The sequence below is a fragment of the Lupinus angustifolius genome, chromosome LG19 (genome assembly GCF_001865875.1).
Source record: "Lupinus angustifolius cultivar Tanjil chromosome LG19, LupAngTanjil_v1.0, whole genome shotgun sequence".
Classification (NCBI taxonomy): Eukaryota; Viridiplantae; Streptophyta; class Magnoliopsida; order Fabales; family Fabaceae; genus Lupinus; species Lupinus angustifolius.
Genome location: NC_032027.1, coordinates 1,310,592 through 1,328,377, shown reverse-complemented (window position 1 = coordinate 1,328,377; position 17,786 = coordinate 1,310,592). Strand labels below are relative to the sequence as shown.

Genomic DNA, 17,786 nt, shown 5'->3' with positions numbered 1-17,786 from the left:
ATATATATATATATATATATATAATTATCTAATGATAAATTTACAGAGAATTCATTTTATTTAGGTTGTTGAGGAATCTTATTAATTCCTTACCCACCTTCTCCCTCCTTATTCATAGAAAAATGGCAATACAAATATATTACATCAATTAATAAAACATTACCAAAATGTGGATGGTATTTCTACATAAGTACTAATAAGAGACCAGTTACACACATATATAAATACAATACATATATATATATATATTAAACAATAGGGAGTTAACAAATTACATGCATTCCACCCATTCCCCCTAATCATTATTAGTGTCTTCTAAGTACTTTAACTTTTATAAAAAAGTAGAACATATGTGCCAGCATGAAATGATGGAGCTATCCAAACTTTGAAGGAGTTGGGAAGAAACACAAATGCCCCCATGTGAGTCTGATTTGGGAACAAAGCAAAGAGAACCATAAGCTCTTATCTTACAAAGAGTTTCACATGGGGGGAGAGAGGGTACATTATTCTTACACATCCCTTTTCTCTTCACAACTCATCATTACCTAAACTCCTCAATCTTCCCACTACACCATTATCCTATAAATTAATCTTCCCTAGAGATATTCTTTCATGTAAATGTACCAAGAAAAAATTAAATGATTCCACACTCCATGCTTTTCCCCTTATCTTATGTCGATTATTTTAAACATTTAATCACAAACTTGCCAAGTACTCAATTGAATGATCAAAAGTCAAAACCTATTTGCATACCCTTTTATTATTATAATAAAAAAAAAGGAAGCCAATATCTAAATTCTGATCCAAATCAGAGAACAAATATTGGGTGTCATCCATGTCCATGTGATCCAAAGAATAAAAATTACAATAAAAATGACCCAAAGATTCTTGCACACCAAACTTTTCTTACCAATGTTATATTTGCTAATGACATTCTAAATATTGATTAACAATGTATATGGTTGGATCAAACATGTAAAAACCTATAGTTGTTAATCATATGACACAATTATTTCCTTAAACCCAACAATTAGTGCATTGCTATATATAATTGTTACTTATTAGTTAGGGAGGAAATTTATTTCATTAAGTACAACAACCACCATAATGATTCGAATTGACTGTGACCCCTGCAAGGGATTGCCAAGAGAGGATGTTGGCCACAACATCTATCAATTTATAAGTTCTAATACAATCGATTGATGATTGAATTGCTTAAGAAACTTGACATCAAAGGTTTGATCGACGAAATATGTATGCAAAAGACTATATTAGTAATACGTGCAAAAGACTTTGACACCGTTCTAAAATCGAATAAAGATTTTCTCCATTAATCGAATAAGATCTTACCATATTATGTTTGCAACAAGTTCATATACTTAATACTTGTTATCTTATGTTGATACAGGTGATGATGTTATGTGAGTATTGATGAGAACAAGGGAAACCCTTGATAGATCAGTGAAAAAGTGAAATGTGTGAGATCAATGAAATCTGTAAATGCCTTTTTTCTATACAAGTTTAAACCTAAAAAGGAAATATATATATTTAAAAAGAAAGATATATATATTGAATGATTCTGATCATGATATATATTCAGCATGTGAGAGCTTGGCAGAGGCAAAACACTGAAGGTGGTCCCATTATCCAAGTGCATGAAAAATATAGATAAGACACAAGAGGAACTGCTACAACATAGACAGTGTTTTTTATCATACTAGAGGTAGTAAATAAAAAACTACATATAAGTTTGGGTTGAAATTAATATATATATATATGATATACATTATGTTATGATATAGTGTATGAAATAATGGATGGTAAGTGAATGGGTCACATCTGCACGTGGTTACTGATTCCATATAGTTATTAAACTACACTCTTATTTTCCCACTAAAACCGTTGAGTCTTCCACCACGTAGCTGTTGCTAGCTGTCTCTAATTCCCTTCCCATGTGCCCCTTCCCTCTCTCTCTATGACCTTTGGACCTTAGAAAAAAGATGCATACAAAATAATGCATAATACATTATACATATAACAAAAACTAAGGAGATATATATGGAGAGAAAAAACCTTCATATAATTGTATAGGTACTATATTTCTATTTATTATGTAAAATAGCATTTTGAAATGAATAATAAAACCCTTTTTGCAAATTTGTGTGTAACAATAATGTCTAGCCAAGGGTTAAACACTAATCTTATATGAGGTATAGAGATCGAAATGAAATTTGTCTTTATGGATAGTTATTTGTGCATATATTAAATATAGATCAAAAATTTAAAACCATACTTAACAAATTAAGTCACCTACCATCTAACTATATTGGTCTTTTTTATTAAAAATATTTTAAAGTTATCTATAATTTTTATTACTTCAACTAACTAATATACACATCTCCACACAAATCTTTCACAAATTCTTGGAATATATTAAAACACCTCATTTCTCAAACTTGGGAGCAAATGAATAAAAAGCACCATCATGAGGTTATAAATGACACAATGACATTGCCTCTCATCTCTTTAATAACTCTCTCTATCTCATTTCTCTCTCACTGCTTTGAGCGGCTCAAGAACAATAAGATTGTGAAGTACTAAGATTTGCGGTTGTTTTTGTGTTTTCTAGGTTGTTGGGATCTTTGTCTATTTTCTTTCTCAAACACACATACATAGATAACATACAAAGGCTATATCCATATTATACGTAGTAGCACACAAAATTTTCGGTATCACTAAATTTAGGGTCACACATACATAGGTCTATGGCACAATTACCTCCTAAAATACCAACCATACCCCAAAATTGGTCTAATTTTTATCACAAAAGAGCATCTTCAATGTGCAACTTAATTCCATCACCAACCACAACTGCAACCACAACCACGACCACTACTCTTCCGAACACTTCTCCTCCTCAACAACAACAACATAATTTGCCATCATGGGTTGATGAGTTCCTCGACTTCTCGTCGTCACGACGAGGAGCTCATCGGCGTTCAGCTAGCGACTCAATTGCATTTCTTGAGACGTCGTTCGACAGGTTGGACGAGGACCAGCTGATTTCGATGTTTTCCGATGATTTTGCTGCCGTTGCTGTTCAACAGCCGCAGACTTCTTCCACGTCCAACCCATCGTCACCGTGCTCCGATGAGAATAGTAATAATGATGAGAAGCCAATGGGAATGGCGTTGGACGTTGTGAATCATGAGGTGAAGCCTAAGAATGAAACGGTTGAGGAGGAAAGCTCATGTAAGAATGATGGGGCGGCGCAGCCACCCTCTGCCACCACTACCGGCTGCACTGAAACCGTGTGTGATCCCAAAAGGGTCAAAAGGTAATTTCTGACGCATCAAATTATTATTAATTATTCTAATATTATATAGTTTCCCTATACCACCATGCACGTTTAATTCAAAAATGTGATTTTATTTTAAAATAGAAACGCGTTTCCTATGGAATGTGGTTGCCATCTTCGAAATTTTAATATTAAAACATGAACAATATAATACTTGTTTAAACGAAGACTGCACCTTGTGTATGGTTACATTCTTCAGAGAAAAATAATTTTTGCACAAAATATTGTTATACAGATTTGACATATCTAGCAGTTTATACATTCAATCACAATTTAAAAAATAATACAATTTTCTGTTTATATATTTACTTTGGATCTGAAAAAATCTCTACAAAACCAATTAAATGGGGTTTTACATTAGTGATGCATATTTTTATACAGGGCTTAGACACATATTTTCTGCATACCAATTCAGTAAATTTTACTGACCCGAAAAGTCACATTAATTCGATAAATGATAGTAAATATTGTATTAACCATGTAGTATATTGTATATTCATTAAAATCAAATATTATAGGTAAAGAGATACTAAATCTAAACACTATTAGTGTTATTATGATTTATGAATATTAGTATAATAATTTGTATGAATACCAGAATTTTGGCTAACCGGCAATCAGCTCAAAGGTCAAGGGTGAGAAAGCTACAATACATTTCAGAGCTTGAAAGGAGTGTAACAAGTTTGCAGGTGAATAACTTTAATTTAGCTTTCATTTTCATACTATATATAGTAAAGTAGTAGCTGTAATAGTAAATTTATCTTTCAAAAATAAATAAATAATAAGATGTGTGTTAATTGTGAAAAAAATGTTACAATGAAGACGGAGGTATCAGCATTGTCACCACGAGTTGCATTTTTGGACCACCAACGTTTGATTCTTAATGTCGACAACAGTGCCTTGAAGCAACGAATTGCAGCTTTGGCCCAAGATAAGATTTTCAAAGATGGTATATATATATATACTTTCTCTTTCCATTATATAATATACAAAAGTGTGTGCTCAAGTTATAAATTGTTTACAATGTTTTGATATTATATATCTATTCTAAGTTTAAACATATAAATTATCATGATAAATGAAAACATAAAAAACAACTTTTATATTTTTAGTTCACAATCCATTTTCTGTTGTATACAGTAACATTGTAGCATTTCATGAATAATGATGATATCAAGGTTTGAAATCTTTCATCATATGAAACACTACATTAAGCAAAAAAATTAGTCCTGAGAATTAAATTATTGTAGGATTTTTTGTGTGGATTAGTCACCTTTTTGGAACTTATAAAAGCACCATGATTATTGAGATAGTGGGGTATTTTTGAATCTCTCTCAGCTCATCAAGAAGCATTAAAGAAAGAAATAGAAAGATTGAGGCAAATATATCATCACCAACAGAACCTACAAAAGATGGGTAACTCAATCAACACTCCTCAATCCCCACAAGCATCACAACTACAACCACACATGCAACCTCATCATTCTCTCCATCATCATCAACAACCATTGGCATGCATGGACAAAGAGCAACTCCTAAGTTGAGGAGTAGAGACAAGGAATAATGCTGTGGATGTATATCACTTTGTGTTAACTAGAACTTTCACATGATGTGTCCCCCCATTAATGTTGATGTGGGGTTCTTAACATGTTTATGGGGTTGAAGGGTAGGAATTTGACATTGGATTGCTTGAATATATTGAACAATTTTTTTTTGTAAGTTTCACAAGGTGTTGTTTGGGATTGGATTGGAATTTTAAGATTTCATTTCTTATGATTTTACACTTTTGTTTTTTTAACTAAAATCATTCTTAATAATTTTTATCTTGAAGGAAATGATTTGCATGAATAGTTATTAACTAAAATTATTCTTATTGACTTTTCTAGTTCTGACCACCATAGTTTTTGTTCAGTTATGAGTGGTTCAAGAAAAATCATAAGTACAGCAAGCACTTATGTTTTAGAATATAATATAACATCTTAAGGTACTTGGTTAATTTCCATTGAATAGTTGAATTGCTCGAAGAGGCAAAAGTAAAGATTAAGATACTTGAAATAAAACAGAACAATCATGTTAGCAAATGAATTAACACTTAATTATATTGTTAATAGACAAGCTTACTGTGGACCCCAAGAGGAAAAACACAACTGGATTTTTCATTTTTATTAACATTGACTTCTCAGGAAACTTATAAGAAATCATATTGATACTTTAGTTATAGGAAAGCATACCTTAAACTTTTATTTTTCAATTTTTTATTGGAGAAACTTAGAAGAAAATAATTACAAAAGTATTGGTTTACGCAAGAGTTCAATCTAAGAACTTTACCCTATTCCAACCTTTACTACGGCATACATACTACCAAGTTAAATTTCCTAGTAGATAAATCAGGAACCAGGATTATATGTCCTAAATTTTTTTTGTTTCCATGTTCCAAACCAATTACATTATAATAAGTAATTAAAAAATATATTTTCTACTTTTATGATTTTTTCTTAACTGGTTGCTATTTTTTAATATAATTGCTAAATAATGAGACATCAAATCGTGTGACAAGTGATCTCCATTAAAAAATTAGAGCTATTAAGCACTTTTGAGTTCTAAAATTTGTAAAAATATATATATATATTATCCATAAGTTATGTCACTGTATATATTATCAGTTTGTAATTGGTTGAAAATTATATTCAAATTAAAAATATTAATAATTAAATATTTTACAACCTAATGACTAATGATAGTTAATGATATATGCGGTTCACAAATCAGAGCTATTTAGCACTTTTGAGTTGCAATTTTTGTCCATTTCTAAACCGAGTTCCCAGATATGTTTAACCTTGAGTTGGCATAACATGTATATATCTTTGGACAGTTCAGAGGACTTTAATTTCTGCAACATCAATCAATAACGCTCCTTAATATTCTTCTCTTGTGTAACCTCATTGTTAAATGATCATCATCATTAATATCCACATTGCTTTCTGTTACAGTTTCCAACAACTCAAACAAAAGCATAAACCAAGAGATCAATTACCAAAAACTGTTGGGGCAACATAACTACGTAATCCTCCTCATTTATCTTGTATTCATTATGAGGAAAATTTCTAAAATTAATGTAAAAAATAATGAACCATGTACCCAAGTTAATTACGTAACATTTCTGAAGTGTTTTGTAGGCTTAATCCGAAAGAATGATAAAAAAATCTAAGTTTCCGGACAAAGCTCGGTCAAACTTAGCGCAAGCATCGGTTGGTAATTTTTAGTATGGCAAGTGAACCATATCGTTCAAGTAACAAAACCAGTAAATACTGAAATAACGTCATCAGAGAGCAATTCAGATCTATATTATTTTCTAAAACAGTAGATTGAGTAGATACGTACAAAGTTGAGAATTAAGGTTGTTCATTGGTTAAAATTATCAAAAATAATTAATTAAAAATGGTTTTCTAAAACAAAATAAGATTGGTTGGGATTAATTTAATCATTCCTCATCTTTGTAATTTTTAATTTAATTCTATAAAACTTGCGAAGTTATTGATCTTTATGCAACATTTTCTTTGAATCATTTGTATCAATTATTGATTACAAAATCCTTAGATAATTCACCAAACACCAATTCCTTGTATATTTAATCAATTATCTAGCATTAAATCCAATGTAAAAACAATTCATACATCATTGTCCATTCCTAGATTAATGAAGAATCAAGAAAAATTATCCAGCTTCGATTCCAAGTATAACTTCCCAATTAAACTTAGATCCAAGATCAAGAAACTAGAAATTAAGAAGAATCAAACATTAAGCACAAAAATAAGCTTTCCAAAATCAAACAACAAAAATATATTTTCGAATTGAATCCAAGAATACAAGAGTTAGAAGATTATATTTCAATCCTAACACTGAAGAACTAACCACTCATCCTTGCCATTACAACACTCTTATCATGAGAAATACAAGAAATCATAGATCTAAAGTCGTTTCCATGACTTCTCTCTTCCTCTCCGGTGTTACTCTCTCTAGAACTCGTGTGAAAAAGCTTGGAAAATGGTTAGATAACCCCCATTTGCTTTTCGTAACCACCTATATCTGTTGCAGACTTCTGGTCTCTCGCTCAAGCGAGAGAGCAAATTTCAGCATTAAGAAACTCTTCTAGCTTGAGCGACATCTATGGCTTGGGCGAGAAATTCAGAATTTTGAACCTGTATTTCTCGTTTGAGCGAGACACACACATAAATTTTGACATCCAAAAGTAGGAATTGTCGCTTGAGCGATAGTCCCTCGCTTGGGTGAGGGACAAGCAATAATTTAAGCCTTTTTCCTTGAATTTTCGCTTGAGCGACAATCCCCTCGCTTGGGTGAGGGACATTCTTCCTACTTGGGCGAGGTTGTGGCTCAGAAGAGGGTACAATGTTCATGTCATTATATGAGAGAGATATAGAATGTAAGAGCTGAATGAGATAATGATAAGAAGATATAAAGAGTAAGTAAGTGTAGATTGTAAGTATAAAAGTAAACTTTCCTTACGAGAGCCCTAAGATTAAATTTAAACTCTCAATCAACTTATCCACATCTACTCATATGCAATGTTGGCCCTGACATTTTGTAGATTTAGTTACTAATTTAACTATATAAAATTTGAATATCAAATAATTTAATTAGGTAAAAAATTATAACAAATTTCGAACAAAAGGGGTCTCGTACTCTCATATAATTATGGGCTTTGTGCAGCGCACTACCCCACACCCATAAAGGTTGGCCCTCATCATAGGGATGGTGGGTCCCATTTTATAAGCCACTTGGGACAAAAAATGAGATTATTTATTTATCATAAAATATATAATATTCATAAATTTACATAAAAATGAGAGTTCAAAATAAATTATTAGAACCAAATAAAAAATGAGTTGTCACTATTTATAAAAAAAAATATAATTATCTCAACATTTGGGTCCCCATTTTATAAGCCACTTGGGACAAAAAATGAGATTATTTATTTATCATAAAATATATAATATTCATAAATTTACATAAAAATGAGAGTTCAAAATAAATTATTAGAACCAAATAAAAAATGAGTTGTCACTATTTATAAAAAAAAAATATAATTATCTCAACAATTTACACTACTCTTTCGAAAAAATATTTTAAAAGAAATCATGAAGATATGTAATTTTTTTTCTTGATAAGATATTATTGTTATTTATTTGGTAATAGAATACAAGATTCTCTTTTGCCACCTTTTAAAAACATTAAATGATATGACACTTTATCCAATGATCCTAATTTTAAAATTAAATCAAGTATGACAATTAGTAATGATGATAAATTTGGAATTCGAACTGGAAGAAAAAAAAATGTAGAGTAGAAATGAAAAGCAGAGCTATTTTTGTATTTGCAACTTTTAACTACAATTTTTATTTTTGTTTTTGCAACTTTTTACTACAATTTTATTTAGACAACCATGACAATGTTAAGATGTCCATTAAGCTTTGATAATAAAAAATGAGAGTAACTTCTCGAAAAAAAATGAAAAGTAAGAAAGAAATAGAAATAATTAATTTAATTTTGTTATAATGGTTAAACTTAAGTTACAAAAATAACACTAAAAGCATAATGAAAATAAAATAAGTTATCTTCTAATACGAGTGAATAAATTATTTTCTCGAACTATTAAAATTATGATATGTTTAAATTGAGGCGGAATGGATTTATAATGTTGTTAGTAAAATATTCTTACACTTTTTTTTGGCAAAGCACTCCCGAAGAAAACCTTATTAGAAAAGAAAGAGAGATTACATGTTCACAAACCTATAGGAAGGTAGGAAAAGTCTATTCCTATTTAGAGCCTCAATTGTAAAGGATGGAAGAACATTCCGCCCGTTAAAAGTTTGAGCTGATATTGCATGATTACTAGACTATCAACATATTGATTGGCTTCTCAAAAGATATGCGTAACCTTCCAATAACTTATTAACTTATTACTAAATTATGTTTTCACTAAAACCCACCGTTAGATATGAACTATCATACATTTTCACATGAATTCCAAATCATTTAGTACTTGCATTGATATTTAGCCAAGATAACATAATACTTCATCATTTCCAAAACTAGCGTTGACCTTAATCTTTAATTTCTTGAGTCCTTTTTCGTGAAAGTTGAATTATAATTATTTATCTTTTGTGCCTAGACATGTTTTTTGGAGTATGAAATTTATAGAGTTTCTATCAATTGTTCTTTATTGTGCCTGTTACTTTTAAAACCATTACCGATGATAAGGTTAAAGCTTATTTTGTGCGCATAATTTGGTTAAAGCTAAATAGCTAACATTCAACTCAAAGCTTATATGTATTATAATCACATTTGATTATTAGTGTATACATACATGGATTTCAAAATAGTAAAGGCACATATATCCAATAGGAAATATGATAATCTAATGAGATAAAATGTGATGCATAGACTGTTCATTACATCAATATCATTTCGATCTATAAACATTTAATTTAAAGATTAGAGATAATAAAATAGATTATCAAGTCCATTTGCTTGTATCCACAAAATTTAAGGAGACTCCAGAATATCTTAATTAACAAAATTGCAGCACTGCTTCTTTTTAAATACGAAAAAAATCACACAACAAAATAAATTTTTTAAATAAAGTAGTTGAAGAAATAGAAGAAATCTTTTGAATTTTTTTAATGTATAAAGTTGAACAAATGTGATTATATCATAACATTTTGAGATATTTAATTTCATGACATCATAGTTTATTATTTTTTCTGTATATTGTGCCCACAAACTGACCTCATTATCCAATAGTAATTCTCACATGTTTAGTAGATAAATGAGATAAATTTATATGTTTTACTCACAAAAAATACAAGATATGCAAACAATCTTACAGATAATATTACCAGTTTTACCATCACTACTCGTAAGTAAGAGTGTCACTCATGACTCATTAAGACAATAATGTTACATCAATGAACTTTGTTCATTTGTAACTTTTTTTTGAAAATTGGTGAGCTTTGCAATCATTTTCTTTGTAAAAAAGGAAGTGCGTTAAATCATCTTCACGTATACTATATATCCCTTTGACCCATAATTTTATACTGAAGCAGATATGCACTATTGCATTATATTAGGGCAAGAGACTATAATGTTACATCACCAAACAACACTCAATATTATATATGCAAAAATGCACATAAACCATAATAAAATATATAAGCACAATACAAGGTCTTATATTAAAAAAACACAAATCCATTTAAAACAAAACCACAATCTTAATAGTTCATGAACCAGAATGGCTCAAATGAAAAGTATAAATAGTTCAATTATTTAAATTTAACTTCTCAGCAGTACCTGATAAAAGAAATCCACCAAACTGCAAAATAGAAGAGATATATGATAAAGTTTTAGTTGTCCTTAATATTACACCTAAGCTTGATCCAAGCCAATCTAGCAGCATCATTCTTCATTGCAAGGAACATTTCCCTCCTTACTGGATCCTCAAGCAATTGAAGGGCTTCCAACCACAAAGTACTACCACATTCCAAGCCATCTATATTGTTAAGAACATTCATCATCCTTGTACAACTATCCATCACTGGTTCTTTAATAATATCAGTGACACTGTTCTGAGTGCTAGTTTCTAGTTCTGTTGGAACTTGGGTAGGTTTTTTTGCATTACCATTATGCTCTTCATCTGTGAAATTATTCAAATTATTCTCACCAACTTCCTCCTACACAATAAAATATAATTCCATCAAATAGAGATATAGAATCAACTAAAAAAACAATGGAGTAATTCCGCTATTTTTCATGAAGGGTCAAGAAAAGCATTAAAATTTCTTCAACTATCTTGATAGCAAAACACACAAAATTTTGAAAAGAAAATATAAACTTGAAAATTTCAATACATCATTACTAATAAGATTCCCTCTTCAAGTGAGGGGAGAACTCCTCACTTATTAGCTAAGGATTTCAGACAATAATACACAAAAGTTAAAAAAAAGTTTATTTAAGTGCATAAAAAATACAGGGCAATAAGTTTAGGATGTGACAATTTTACTATTTAGATGAAATGTAATGTCATTTTTATTCTCAAATATAAAGATAATATCAATAATTTACCTCTTCATTATTAGAGAATTGTTTTTTCCAAATTCAAGATTTTTTATAAAAAAAAGTAAATTTAAAACTTAAACAGGCCTATGTTATAATATCTTAATAAATTAACTTTTAAGAATCAAACAAGTTTGACTCTCAAGCTGATTACACTTTGCAATAAAAATTCATATTAAAACTCCGAAAATCCTTTCAGATCAGATAAAACATTAAAAAATACCCATTGGAGTAAGTTTGGTAGTACTACTCAAGAAACATATATGTTCACACAAATTCCAATCAAGAAATAGTATACATGTTTGAAAATTTTCTTGTTTCAATTAGGAAACCAATACTGCATGCATCCTAAATTTACTAGAACTTTTACTATATACAGAAGAAGCAAAAAGTACACATTTGTGGACTAGATGAAGTAGTCTCACCTTGCACTTAGAAAAACAATCAGAACATAGATACTGGTTCATTGCCTTTGCTTTTTCAATGGTCAAGCCCACACAAGCAAGATGGTACCTACAGAGATTGAAAGGTGTTTCTTGCATAAAGTCTATAAGCACATAAACATATAGAAAACAATATAATATTAGCATGACTTCTCATAAACTTATGAATCTGTTCCAATGGATGAAAAATGTGAGGCTAAATATGGTCATAGTTGATGAAACCACATAAGGAATAAGCCCATATACCATTCAATTTGTATAAGGAGAAAAGAAACAATAAAACTCAAGAGTCAATATTTTTTTAGGTGAAAACAAAGGAATTTAATGAGTGTATTAAAAAGATTGGACTTCAAAATACTAGTGTAAAAAACTTGTTGGCTGTCTCTACAAGTAGTGTATTCATTATTCCTTCATCCAAGAAAACAACATATCAAATGCACAGATTTAACATATGACTAAAAATCATTTGCACACAAAATAATAGGTAACAAATTACAACAAAATACAGTGATTTTACCGATCCCGGCACCTCAGACACTGCACCATGAAGATATCTGGGTTATAAGGTATCTCGCATATGCAATACCTATAAAACATAAAACCAAATCAACAACATAAAACCCACCAACTTTTCCAATGCTCAACGCCATTCAATAAGCATAAAATATATTAAACCCTCAATTAAGCCATCTAAAGATTATGGCATCAAAATAAAATGATAAAATTTTTTTTATTACCAATTAAGTCTCGAAAAGATTTAAAATAACATACACTTGTCTTTCTAAGGACTTAATTGATGACAAAAAATTAATTAAATTGTGTTTTAAATCTTTGAATAACGAAATTAACCACACCAAATTTCAAAGATATATGGGCCAGTACAATGATTTGTCTTAGACAAAACTAAATGAATGTTTATCAAAGCAATCAAGAAACTCACACTTGAACATCGTCAGGAGTAAAAACCTGAGTATCAACCTTGTACTCAAACCTACAATAGAAATCCTTTGGACCTGGATTATCAATTTTAGTATAATCATTGAAGGGGTGCACAACACATTTCCCTTCAATGACATCAGCACTCTTAACATCATAATGGTCAGTTAAAAAAAGCTCATTTGCTCCATGAAAAATCCTTCTTCCTCCAAAAGCTTCTTCTGGCCTATAATACCACCTCACATGCACATTTACGTTATTATTATTATCCTTCTCAAACTTCTCCACACACGCCACATATTTTGGCTTTCTCGCATCTGAAGGACGAATCAACACACAATCGCCAACTGCAAAGAAACAAAAATATAACCTTTAAGAAATTCACACAACTCCCACATAAATGGTTTCAAACAAAAAATGAATCATTTATAAATCCACCCTATAACCAAATGTTAATGAGAAAAATAAATCAAAGACTTTTATAGATCCACCCTATAACCAAATGTTTTAGAACAATTCACTTTTTTCCTCCTTAAATATATTGATTTTATATATAGCTAACACAGTTGCATAAAAGGTTTCGATGATTACCTCTGATAATATTTTCAGTGCCTTTGATTCTGTAGGAGTTTATATCTGTTTCTCCAGATCTCAGTTTCGCCATGAACTCCATGTTTGATCAGAAATAAAATATGAAATGTGAGTGATTGATGATTTGGAGAAGGTTAAAATTGTTGAATTCTTCGAACGCTAAGATTTATTTTTTGGGGAGAAGAACTAAAGTGTAAAACTTTTGACTTCTTTGAGAAATGAGGGTAGCATAGCATGAGGTAGGTATATGAGGAGTAAAACCTAAAATACACACAACCAACTAATCGAGTACACGTGTCCACGTTTTGAAGTATTAATTTAAAAATTGATAATAAATTCTTATTATAATTATTTAATATGTATCTACAAAGTATAGTAATTAATTTTCTCCCAATTAAACAATTTTTGCATTAAAATCTATATTACTTCTCAAATTTCCAAATTGACCAAAAAAAATTCCAAAACTAAAGGGGTCAATATTATTCAACTATTTCTCCAGATCTCAGTTTCACCATGATCTCCATGTTTGATCAGAAATGAAATATGAAATGTGTGTGATTGATGATTTGGAGAAGGTTAAAAATTTTGAATTCTTCGAACCCTAAGATTTAGTTTTTAGGGAGAAGAACTAAAGTGTAAAACTTTTGACTTCTTTGAGAAATGAAGGTAGGGTAGTATGAGGTAGGGATGAGGATCACATGTCCCCATTCATATCTCACTTGGTGTACCAAGCCAATCATAGAGCTTCGTTCATTTAATTTTTTTTTTATAAAAATAGAAATTAATATTTTAATAATAATTTGTGATGTTTGATTGGTCCGGGACAGGGAGACAGGAAAATTGTGGGACAAGTGATCCTTGTCCATGAAGTAGGTATATGAGGAGTAAACCTTAAAATACACACAACCAACTAATTGAATGCACGTGTCCACGTTTTGAAGTATTAATTTAAAAATTGATAATAAATTCTTATTATAAATATTTAATATGTATCTACAAAGCATAGTAATTAATTTTCTCCCGATTAAACAATTTTTGCATTAAAATCTATATTATTTCTCAAATTTCCAAATTGACCAACTAATTGAATGCATGTGTCCAGGTTTTGAAGTATTAATTTAAAAATTGATAATAAATTCTTATTATAAATATTTAATATGTATCTACAAAGCATAGTAATTAATTTTCTCCCGATTAAACAATTTTTGCATTAAAATCTATATTATTTCTCAAATTTCCAAATTGACCAACTAATTGAATGCATGTGTCCAGGTCAATATTATTCAACTGTTTCTCCGGATCTCAGTTTCGCCATGATCTCCATGTTTGATCAGAAATGAAATATGAAATGTGAGTGATTGATGATTTGGAGAAGGTTAAAATTGTTGAATTCTTCGAACGCTAAGATTTATTTTTTGGGGAGAAGAACTAAAGTGTAAAACTTTTGACTTCTTTGAGAAATGAAGGTAGGGTAGTATGAGGTAGGGATGAGGATCACATGTCCCCATTCATATCCCACTTGGTGTACCAAGCCAATCACAGAGCTTCATTCATTTAAAAAGAAAAATTATAAAAACAGAAATTAATATTTTAATATTATTTTGTGATGTTTGATTGGTCCGGGACAAGGAGACATGAAAATTGTGGGACAGGTGATCCTTATCCATGAGGTAGGTATATGAGGAGTAAACCTTAAAATACACACAACCAACTAATTGAATGCACGTGTCCACGTTTTGAAGTATTAATTTAAAAATTGATAATAAATTCTTATTATAATTAGTTAATATGTATCTACAAAGCATAGTAATTAATTTTCTCCCGATTTAACAATTTTTGCATTAAAATATATGTATTATTTCTCAAATTTCTAAATTGACCAACTAATTGAATGCACGTGTCCATGTTTTGAAGTATTAATTTAAAAATTGATAATGAATTCTTATTATAATTATTTAATATCTATCTACAAGGCATAGTAATTAATTTTCCCCCAATTAAACAATTTTTGCATTAAAATCTATATTATTTCTCAAATTTCCAAATTGACCAAAAAAAAAATTCCAAAACTAAAGGTGTCAATATTATTCAACTGTTTCTCCGGATCTCAGTTTCGCCATGATCTCCATGTTTGATCAGAAATGAAATATGAAATGTGAGTGATTGATGATTTGGAGAAGGTTAAAATTGTTGAATTCTTCGAACCCTAAGATTTATTTTTTGGGGAGAAGAACTAAAGTGTAAAACTTTTGACTTCTTTGAGAAATGAAGGTAGGGTAGTATGAGGTAGGGATGAGGATCACATGTCCCCATTCATATCCCACTTGGTGTACCAAGCCAATCACAGAGCTTCATTCATTTAAAAAGAAAAATTATAAAAACAGAAATTAATATTTTAATATTATTTTGTGATGTTTGATTGGTCCGGGACAAGGAGACATGAAAATTGTGGGACAGGTGATCCTTATCCATGAGGTAGGTATATGAGGAGTAAACCTTAAAATACACACAACCAACTAATTGAATGCACATGTCCAAGTTTTGAAGTATTAATTTAAAAATTGATAATAAATTCTTATTATAATTATTTAATATGTATCTACAAAGCATAGTAATTAATTTTCTCCCAATTAAACAATTTTTGCATTAAAATCTATATTATTTCTTAAATTTCCAAATTGACCAAAAAAAATTCCAAAACCAAAGATGTCAATATTATTCACACTACTACATTGTTGAGATTCTCACCTCCAATCTTTTATGCAATCACTATAGAAAACATGTTGTTTAGATAAAGAGACTATGTTGTCCCACATAGGTCTAACATAAGAACAATCATGGAGAAGGTGCAAAGTTGTTTTCTGTTTACTTAGCACACAGAGCATGTTGGATTCTCTACAATATTAAAACTCCATCTATGGTAATTAACCCAGCTACCATTAGGCATTATACGCCATTAAAAGTTGCTAATTTTAAAAGGATCATCCCATTTTTGGAGATTTTTCAAAACTAGATTGACATCAACATCATTACCTTGTCAGAGGGATTCATAATCAAAATCTAGAAGTAAATTGATCATTATGCGATAGATCCTAATAAATGGAGTTCATGCTTGTAGAAGGAGGAGGGGGCATTGCTAGAACTTCTCCCTAGATTGGAGTAGATAACAAGTGAATAAATGCTTGAAATTTCCACATTGAAGTACTCTAATCGTAATATTGTGCCAATGTATTAGAAACAACAGAAACGAGGATTGGGGATATAACAACCTTCCCTAAGACCCACTTGTTCAACTAATAGTAGTAACAAATCTTCTAATTCTCATGTCACACTTGCTGGTACTATTGAAAAGGGGAGGTAAAAAAAAAAGAAAAAAACTCCCAAGGTGTTGGTGAACATGCAGAATCAAATGCTTGCATCCTTAAGACCAAAAAATGGTAGGAGGTTAAAGAAGAAAGAGCTCCATAAAAGACAACAAATGATGATGTTATTGAAGTGCCTCTTGAGAATACAATTCATTATGGGGTTTTGGAGCCTTTGTGTGAGGAACCTTTATCCTTGTCTAATTTCTTGCACACGAATGCTTCTCCTTTTTGTGGAGAAACCCAAAATGCTACAAAGATATGGGAATTGGGGAAAAAATTGGGCGTCACTTTTGATGGGGAGGATAGTGTGATGATAAAGGAAATTGAAGTTTTAGAAAAGAGGGATAGGATTGGTTTTGCAAATTCTATTCAAGGGGGTGCAAGAGGTATTCAATGAATTGTCGTTCCTTAAATGTTAGGGGGTTAGGGAGTAGTTTAAAGAGAAGAAATGTGCAAGGGGTTATTAAAAATAATTTTGTGGATTTCATTAGCATCCAAGAAACAAAGCTTGAGCAGTGTGATGAGAAGTTGTGTGTCGATCTTTGGGGGAATTCTGATTGTGCTTGGGACTTCAGTCCATCGGTTGGAAGGTCGGGTGGTATCTTGAGCATATGGGACCTCAACAAATTTCACAAATCCAACTCTTACGCAGGCAATAGGTTTCTGGCCACTATTGGAACTTGGATGGATGGTCAGGTAAATTGTTTTATGGTTAATATTTTTCTCCTTGTTTATTATCTCAGAAAAAGCTTCTTTGGGAAGAACTGTTGCAATTGAAGATGAATCTGGGTGACGTAGCTTGGTGTTGTTTTGGTTAATTTAATTCTGTTAGAAGTATGTCAGAAAGGAGAGAAGTTGTAGGGGGGTTGTAAAAGAGATATCCAATGTTTCAATGACTGGATTAGAGAGATGGAATTGGTGGATTTACTGTTAATTGGGAGAAATTTTACTTGGTACCAT

The 17,786-nt window shown here is 30.6% G+C and overlaps 3 protein-coding genes across 4 annotated transcripts; 1 reads left to right on the top strand and 2 right to left on the bottom strand.

The window, feature by feature from the left end:
• On the top strand, positions 2,470 to 5,141 carry LOC109333649 (basic leucine zipper 34-like). 2 transcript variants are annotated; one of them, XM_019569180.1, is made up of 4 exons: positions 2,470 to 3,337; positions 3,945 to 4,047; positions 4,181 to 4,307; positions 4,697 to 5,141. In XM_019569180.1, exons 1-4 carry the CDS (start codon positions 2,766 to 2,768, stop codon positions 4,900 to 4,902), a joined length of 1,008 nt encoding a protein of 335 aa, XP_019424725.1. In that variant the 5' UTR covers positions 2,470 to 2,765; the 3' UTR covers positions 4,903 to 5,141. The 2 variants fall into 2 exon arrangements, with proteins under 2 accessions (XP_019424725.1, XP_019424726.1); XM_019569181.1 differs by having other exon boundaries at positions 2,473 to 3,337; positions 3,957 to 4,047.
• On the bottom strand, positions 10,629 to 12,031 carry LOC109334105. The gene is made up of 2 exons (XM_019569678.1): positions 11,917 to 12,031; positions 10,629 to 11,109 (listed from the first exon to the last, which is right to left on the bottom strand). The coding sequence occupies exons 1-2, from the start codon at positions 11,956 to 11,958 to the stop codon at positions 10,783 to 10,785; spliced, it is 369 nt and encodes a 122-aa protein (XP_019425223.1). The 5' UTR covers positions 11,959 to 12,031; the 3' UTR covers positions 10,629 to 10,782.
• Positions 12,871 to 13,604, bottom strand: LOC109333891 (chromatin remodeling protein EBS-like). Its single transcript, XM_019569472.1, has 2 exons — positions 13,462 to 13,604; positions 12,871 to 13,217 (listed from the first exon to the last, which is right to left on the bottom strand). Exons 1-2 carry the CDS (start codon positions 13,541 to 13,543, stop codon positions 12,871 to 12,873), a joined length of 429 nt encoding a protein of 142 aa, XP_019425017.1. The 5' UTR covers positions 13,544 to 13,604.